At 52.5% G+C, this 7847-nt stretch overlaps 1 protein-coding gene across 2 annotated transcripts in view; it reads right to left on the reverse strand.

The window, feature by feature from the left end:
- map3k10 (mitogen-activated protein kinase kinase kinase 10) overlaps positions 1-7847 on the reverse strand; it is a 24793-nt gene continuing 16946 nt past the window's right edge. For both annotated transcript variants that reach the window (XM_081715641.1, XM_035525778.2), the window contains 10 exons: positions 7162-7342; positions 6476-6624; positions 6199-6374; positions 5416-5662; positions 5045-5167; positions 4341-4479; positions 4105-4214; positions 3489-3721; positions 1946-2480; positions 1-1713 (listed from right to left, as the gene is read on the reverse strand). In XM_081715641.1, the coding sequence (XP_081571767.1) occupies positions 1298-1713; positions 1946-2480; positions 3489-3721; positions 4105-4214; positions 4341-4479; positions 5045-5167; positions 5416-5662; positions 6199-6374; positions 6476-6624; positions 7162-7342 (2309 nt within the window). In that variant the 3' untranslated portion in view covers positions 1-1297. The remainder of the gene's footprint in view (positions 1714-1945; positions 2481-3488; positions 3722-4104; positions 4215-4340; positions 4480-5044; positions 5168-5415; positions 5663-6198; positions 6375-6475; positions 6625-7161; positions 7343-7847) is intronic.

Raw genomic sequence — 7847 nt, forward strand, 5'->3', positions numbered from 1 at the left:
TAATAAATACTCTTAGTGTTTTTCACACAGGATATATCTGGGTTTGAGTCTGACCCCTCCACAGAGTCACCCCATACAAATCATAAGTCAAAGAACATACACACCCACACACACAAACACACTCACCGGCAGACAGTCCAAAAAATACTGTCAAATAACCAGGTCGAACCTTTTGAGCATAAAAGTGTCTTCGAGCCCTGTTCAACATCATAAACCACAAAAAATGTCCAAAATTCCTTGTTCTAAAACAGGACCGTTATGATGTCATCGCATATTCTTTCCTCTGCGGCCTCAGCACTCTGATTACGACGCCCCCTTCAGGATGCAGCAGTATTGTGCAGAAACGCACACTGTACTTCTTTCCAACAGGACCTTCTTCTCGGATCAGTGGGTAGGCGGAGTATTTGGAGTCTCGCTTGAAGAGGTAAGGAAGTGTGTCTGAATGGATGTTAGGTACGCAGGGCTAATAGAAAACAGGTAGTACACGTTTTGTGATTTATTGCAAATTGACCGCGACCCTCATTTGACCGTAACTCTCCTCACCCCTCCTCTGAGCTCCCGATGTTCCTCAGAATGAGCATGGGGAGTTTTCCTTACGCTCCCGGAGCCAGAGCGGGAGGCGCATCACATGGGGTTTAGGCCCCAAACAGCACGAAGACAAAGCACGGGCCAGTGGGGCTTCACATTTAGACAGCTCCTGCTTTCTGATTAGGTCTCGCAGAGAGCCTTTGAAACGTTCAGGCTTTTCTTTAAAAAGAGCAAAATAAAAATATTATATGTACATCTATTTTTTTTTTGTCATAGGAATATCTTACAGTGAATGCAACTGCAAAAAAGGGGTTGAGGCTTAACGTGCCATTGCAATTTGTTACATACATATTTCCTGGTTATTTAAAAAAATGATTAAACAATATATGGAAGCAACACATATAAGCATATCAACTTTCCTGTAGGAAGTACAGGGTCACTGATAGAGAGGGGAGTCCACAGACAGAATATATACAGAGATGGAGGGAGCTTGCCATCTTTATCTCTGAGTACAACTGTGTACAACTGTGCTGATCTCACACTACGGACCCCATAGCAATGTTTCTGCTCTGAGAATGAGTTACTGCAGTGAAAAATAAATTGAGGTCTTTTTTGCCATAACTGTGTCCGTCCTTTCATTGTGGTTGGGGCGGGGGGGGGGGGGGGGGTAGCTCTGGTTTCTGGTCAAAAAGTGGTCTAGAAACATCTATGGCTCAACACAACAGTGGCCATGTGATGCAGGCGGGGCCGTAACCGGCTCGCCGCGTCTCTATACGAAGTGCTGTCCGGACAGCGTGGGCGGGGCTTGTTCCCCGCACAGGGGCACCGTGCTGTCCTGGCTCTGGCCCTCCATGTCCATGTCCAGCAAGGTCTGGCATGCAGCGCCAGCCCCTGCGCACACGCTGCTGTCTCCGGAGCCCAGTGGGCTGTCACAGCTGCTGCCCGGCGACGAGCTGATGGTCCGAGACAGTGATGACAGCTTCCAGGGGTCCGGCCGCGCCCGGGCCGGGGTCGGGCGAGGTCGAGGGGCGAACTCCAGGGTCTTGGGCCGCTCGAGGGCGGCGCAGCCTTGGTCGTCCGTCCCGACAGGCAGGGCAGGGGGAGGGGGCGCTTTGCGCCGGGGCACCACGGGGTAGATGCTCGCCGGGTCGGGCAGACGGGGGATCTCGAGAGTGTCACGAGAACCTGCAAGAAAACCCAAAATGACATATCATACCTGACCATTTGACAGCATTTGAGATTAAAACATAACAAAAACTAAGACTAAGACTTGCAGTATTTCTAAGGTTACCGTATCACCTATGTAACCACTCGACTATGATTACATCATAGTATTTGTTTAATGAATGTTTGTATCATAGTATTAAAACTATTTAAAGAGCACTACAAAGTGATCATGTGACTCAGGGACACCCACCTGTATGTGTGGAGACATGGGGGGCAGATGGAGGGGGGATGGGCATACTGCCATCTGACGGTGAGCGACGGTGCGCGACTACCGTCTGTGCCCGGGGTCGGATGGCCCCGTCGGAGGGCGTGCGGCGGTGCCCGCGATTCACGGCCATGGCAGCGGAGACGTGGGTGGGGGTGAGCGACTGGTTGGGCTCCCGTTTGAAGCTCTCCGCCCGCAGGTCCAGGAGGGGGTTGTGGGAGGGCGCGGGTGAGGGTTGACGGAGGGGGGCGGGAGGGGTGCGGGGCGGCTCGTCCGGGTCGCAGGGCAGCAGGGACTTGGTGGAGTTGCAGTCAGAGAGGGAGGAGAGAGAGAGGAGCGTAACGGAGGGAGAGGGGTCAAGGCAGGGCAGGGCGGAGTCGTGGCGACGGCCGTGCGAGAGGGACAGGGACAGCGTGCGGCTGGGCGGCGACGTGCTACGGCGGAAGCGACCCGTGCGCTGGAACAGGCCCTCCTTCTTCCTCCGCTGCTCCTCCCGCGCCTCCTGCTCATCCTGGCTCACCTGCACACGCAGCCCACAGGGTGACGTCGTCACGCGGTTACATCACAACAAAGAGACGTCGCCACGCCATAAACGGAATCATAGATAAGCTTCACCACAGGGAAACATCTCCATAAGGACACTTTGAGACAATGTCAGCATAAAGGGACATTACTATTGCGCAATCTCACATTTAAGTACATTTAGCCGAGCTTCTTCTACAAGCTTCTTCTACAGAGCATCTTGCATGTTTATCAGTGTGACAGCATGTATTCTTAGTGGAAACTGAACCCATGACCTGAGTGTTGGTAGCTACCAGGTGAGCCACCAAGGGAAACATCAACTTTCCCCAAACCACCACCATCTCATGTGTTATATATTACACATTAAAGTACACAACAAATCAATTCATTTTGTTCGAGGAACTTCATTAAAATGTACATTTTTGCAGTTGTTGATTAGATGAAAACTAATTAGTAATAAAAAACACATACAGCACCTCTTTAAGCCCTTAGGGAAATGTCACAGTGAATATATTAGATGACGGTGTTTCCTCTGACATGCACTGGGAATGGGGGAGTGCTGAAGTGAAATGATAAATTCAAACCTCCAAGAGTAAAAAATGAACCAAAAGACCGGAGGTCAGGTTAACTGTAAGATCCATGCTACCAAACCAAATGTTGCAATGAGCATCACAAACCCACAGTAGTGATAATCAAAGCAACAGTATGAAACTCACTGTGTGGTCCCTGGTGTAGGGAATACCATGATCCACGATATGCTTTGTTAAAAAAAAATAAAAAATTCTAGCTACTTAATTCAAACGTACACCAGGTTCTAAGCTCCATCTTCTTCCCAATGTCATCACTTTCTCCTCATAGCCACTCCATGCTGTACTGCTATTCTACCACAAACCCCAGCACAATTCTGAGATCTGGGATACGACTTGAAATGTTAAAAAGGACAAGTGGCGCCCCGGAAGCTTCCGGAGCCCCGGCGTCCTGAGCGGGGAGGCTGGCGCTCTCGTACCTGCAGCCTTCCCAGCTGGAAGAGGTCAGCACCGAGGCCCACGGAGGCCAGGATGGAGGCGCAGCCCAGCAGGAGCAGGTCGCTCTTCTTCCTCTGACCGCAGCGCCGCGCGCAGTCCTGGGAGCCCACGCCCGACCCCACCCCGGCCCAGGCGTGGCCCCCCTCCTCCGACGTGGCGCCGTTACTGTTGCTGCTCTCCGGTGCCAGGTGCTCCTCGAATTCGCAGTGCTCCTCTACAGGGAGGCAAATACAGGGGAGGGGAGATGAGAATGCCGTCGCACGACCGACACGGGCAACCGGCACACCTCGCAGACGACACTCCTGAGGTATAACGTGTCCAGAGCTCGATACGGCCACTTCACGCGCACTTAGGCTTTCGTAGTCCGGTCCCCAGTAGACTCACAGCCACTGTGAATTCTTTCTTTCTGCTCCAGCTCCAAACACACCAGTGGGAGCCAATCAGCGGCTGTAGGGGCCCGATCACCTTGCTCACGTGTGTGAGGAACTACAAACGTAAAGCAGCCGGGGCCTCCGGAGACCAGACTGAGAGCAGCGTGTTCGATAAATGGCATTTGACAAATGGGCATCACATAATGTAGGACCCAGGTCCACTCACCCATCTCGTTGAGACTGGAGAAGCCTCCCGTTATAGGTGCATGTTTGGGTGATTTGCCCAGGTTAGGGGCACTGGAGGACCACACCTTCCCTTCCCCGAGGGATTTTAACCTGCGACAAACACGGGACGCACGTGCTAAGGTCGCACCCGACAGCCGTTTGTTGTCAGCTCGAGTGTGTCAGCGCAAGACGCGTTTGTGGCGCGGCAGGTGTGTGTGGGTTTGGCCGAGAGCATACCTGTCCTCTCCGCCGGCCCGCTCTCTCTGGTGGGTGGAGCTGGGACCCCAGGTGCGCACCTTCTTTTTGGTTCCTGCCAGCTCCTCCTTCTTGTACGTGGCCGTGCGCCCCCACGTGTTCCTCCCGTTACTGGGGGTTACTGGAGGTCGAGAGAGCAGTTTGGTCAGTGCTTCATGCGGTTCTGTCTACATGAACCTCGTGCTGGGCCTGTTTTGGTGTTCCCAGTGTTCTCAGTTTAAACTCATGAAGGATTTGGTGTTTACATGAGTCAAGTCAGCTGTGTGTGGATTACACGGGGCACTGTGGCACCAGGATGAGAAAACACTCTTCTTAACTAGTCATTAACCACACTCTGCTGCTCTTTACATCTAACACTTGATTCCAGTCATCAACTAAATAGCAAATTCTTCATGAGCTGTGCGAGGAGAGTTAGAGTGAAATTGTGCAGCTCTGGGGATGCCCAGGAGACAAAGGTTCTTAATTCAGGTCTCTAACTCCAGCCAGTTTGTACCATACCTATGCCACATTGTTAGATTTTCACATTTTCATTTTTCACATTTACATTTTTACAGCATTTAGCTGATGCTTCTATCCAATGACTTTTATGACTGAAAACAACTCTAATTAGCATTGGAACAACCAGAGACAGGCGAGGGGTCTCTAAGAGAGGGTCTGAGAGCCTCTTCTGGAAGACGTCTACTCACAGCGGATAGCTCGGAGGCGGGGGATGACCCCGGGGCTGGCCGGAGGAGTGGTGCTCTCGCTGCCCTGAGTTTTCCTCTTATCCACACTGGGAGAGGCCTGCACCGTGATCTTATGCTCAAAATCTGAAAGGACAAGAAAATAAAAGAAGTTCAGACACTCACAGTCACACACAGTCATGTATAGCTATTATGATTTCTGCTCATACTGGGTTAAGGGGCTTGTTCGATCGATAGCATTGCTTTTTTACACTCACTGCCAGTTATACTGTGTATGACTATGTATGTGACAAATAAACTGATTTGATTTGATTTGATTGGATAATGTGCGGAGCTACTCATTTAGCCGCAAGTGCATTCCCCCTCTCACCCACCAGAGGGCAGGCTGATGCAGTTGCCGTCGCGGCCCAGCTTCAGCAGGCGGCTCTTTTTGAAGTGGCCCTTGCGCTTTTTGACGCGCGGTTTCTCCTGGTACATCTGATGGATGATGATGTTCAGTTCCCTCTCCACGATGTCGATCTCCCGCTCCGCCAGCTCCTGCTCCCGCCTCCTCAGCACCTCCTCCTGCTCCCTCTGCTCCTCTGCAGCCCGAGCCAGGGCCTCCTCCCAAGAACGCAGCTCCTACAGGAGCGTTGGTATTTACAGTGCGGGAGAGCTACATCATGAGGCCGTTTACAACACTGACAAATTGCATGTGTCACAAAAAATGGCTGGCGGGCCAATTACATTTACGGCATTTAGCTGACACTTTTATCCGAAGCCACTTATAATTATGATTGAGTACAACTTGAGCAATTGAGGGATAAGGTCTGATAACGTCCCTTGGTCTGAGGCCCAGCGGTGGCAACTTGGTCATGGTGCAGCTTGAACTGGCAACCTTGATCAAAGCAAGCCTCACAAAAACTAAAAACGGTCACGTATACTGTGTAGGAATGTCTCGGAGTATTGTGGTATTATTTTTTCCATATTGCTCATCTTTATCGGAACGATATTAAAGCCAACTGGATTTACGTTGGCAAAGATTGTGCCTTTTACCATTCATTCCAGTCAATACATGTTAATTCATTATACGCGCGTGTCCAAGATACTTCCTAACGCGAACGCTTTGAGCCGACTGACTCCAGATCAGTCTGGAGGCGGTGCAGCGGCGTGTGTACCTTCTCCTTGGCCCTCAGCTCGTCAAACATCTGCTGGATCTCCAGCCTCCAGTCCTCCTGCAGCGAGTGGAAGGACTCGAGGGGCATCTGGAAGAGGGAGGACTGCTCGATGGCCAGCAGCCTCTTCAGAATGCAGCCGAAGGAGGGGCGGCTGTGCGGGTTGGGGCTCCAGCACTCTGGTGGGAGAGGGGGCAGGAGAGTTCAGACAGCGAGACCACGTCCTCAAGTCAGTATGGGAGACAAGACAGGCCCTGTGTGCGGCCATCTCTGCGCTTACCCCCCAGCAGCTGGGCGAAGGCCTCGGGGCAGGTTGACGGGACGGGGAGGGTCAGCTTGTTCATGGCCACCCCATAGGCCACGGCCAGCGCGTCGATCTCCCGGTACGGCACCTCGCCGGTCAGCAGCTCCCACAGCAGCACGCCGAAACTGACACACAGCAAAAAATCAGCCCCTAAGACTTTATGTCCAGCAGGGGGCAGAGATTCCACTGCAGGAGGGTCCCAGCACTGCGAAGTCAGTCCCCAGCTGCAAGGGACACCCAGGTGCGGCCTGCGCATTATCACCTGCACACGCTTCTCGTGGACTCTAGGGCTTCCGCACAGACCCTGCTTGCCTCTGGTCTCTGCCGGGCTTTGTCGATGCAGTGAGCTTTATTCTGGGCCTTCCCTTCTGTTTCTGCATTTTGACTTTCTCTCTCTGTTCCTGCGCTTAGGGTCATTGATCACCGGCACTTGTGAGATGAAACAATGCTCGACCCTGCACTGCTGTGACCCTCCACGGCCTGAGGCGTGACGCCTGGAGTTTGCCCTACTCTGATGCACCTAACAGCGGTGTGTACCTGGTTTAACCGAGCATTAGTTCTGCTGAATCAGGTGCACATAAAAGCTGGAACAGTGCTGAGTTGACTGTCCACCCCCCCGGCAGAACCTAAAACAAGCCCAAAGAGCACATGGCGCCCCGCACCTCCAGACATCGCTGCTCTTGGAGAAGAGGGACAGCTTAATGACCTCCGGAGCCATCCAGGCGTAGGTGCCCGCCGCGCTCATCTTCGTGGTGCGGTGCCACTCGCGTGCCAGCCCGAAGTCCGTGATCTTCAGCGTCTTGCCGCTTAGGTTGTCCCTCTCCACGGGCTCCAGAATCAGAACTGAGGGACAGACAGGAGAGGAGAGAGGGTGTAAAGGAGAAGCGCTTAAAAACGCGGTTTCACAGGCGAGAGAAGTGGAAAAGGCAGTTTACAGTGGTTCTCTGAAGCCATTTAATGTAACCGAGAGCTGGATTACTTATTTACGCAAGCCCCACATCTATTGCTCTGCAGAGGTTGATTCCAGCATCCCGGGCACTAAAGTTCAGATGCTGAAGGCCTCGATGAGGAGGATCGGGGTGTCCGATTGGGCCTGGAATTAAACCCTGTGGGGTAGCACAGCTCCAGGACCAGAGCCATGTATTGGAGATCGGAAAAGACTAAAGGGTCAGTTTGAGAAACTGGACGTTTAGGAGGGACTATCTGGGACTCTGGTGCGGAAGGCTAATGCTCTCTCACTGCGAGCACAGGCCTGGTGTTACAGTGTCCCTATCAAATATTCATCACATAGCAACGTGTGAAGATACCACAGCACCCTAGAGAGTGACACGATCTCCCAGGAAGGGAC

Source organism: Electrophorus electricus, chromosome 6 (assembly GCF_041902795.1).
Source record: "Electrophorus electricus isolate QZ-2024a chromosome 6, ASM4190279v1, whole genome shotgun sequence".
In the NCBI taxonomy this organism is placed as follows: Eukaryota; Metazoa; Chordata; class Actinopteri; order Gymnotiformes; family Gymnotidae; genus Electrophorus; species Electrophorus electricus.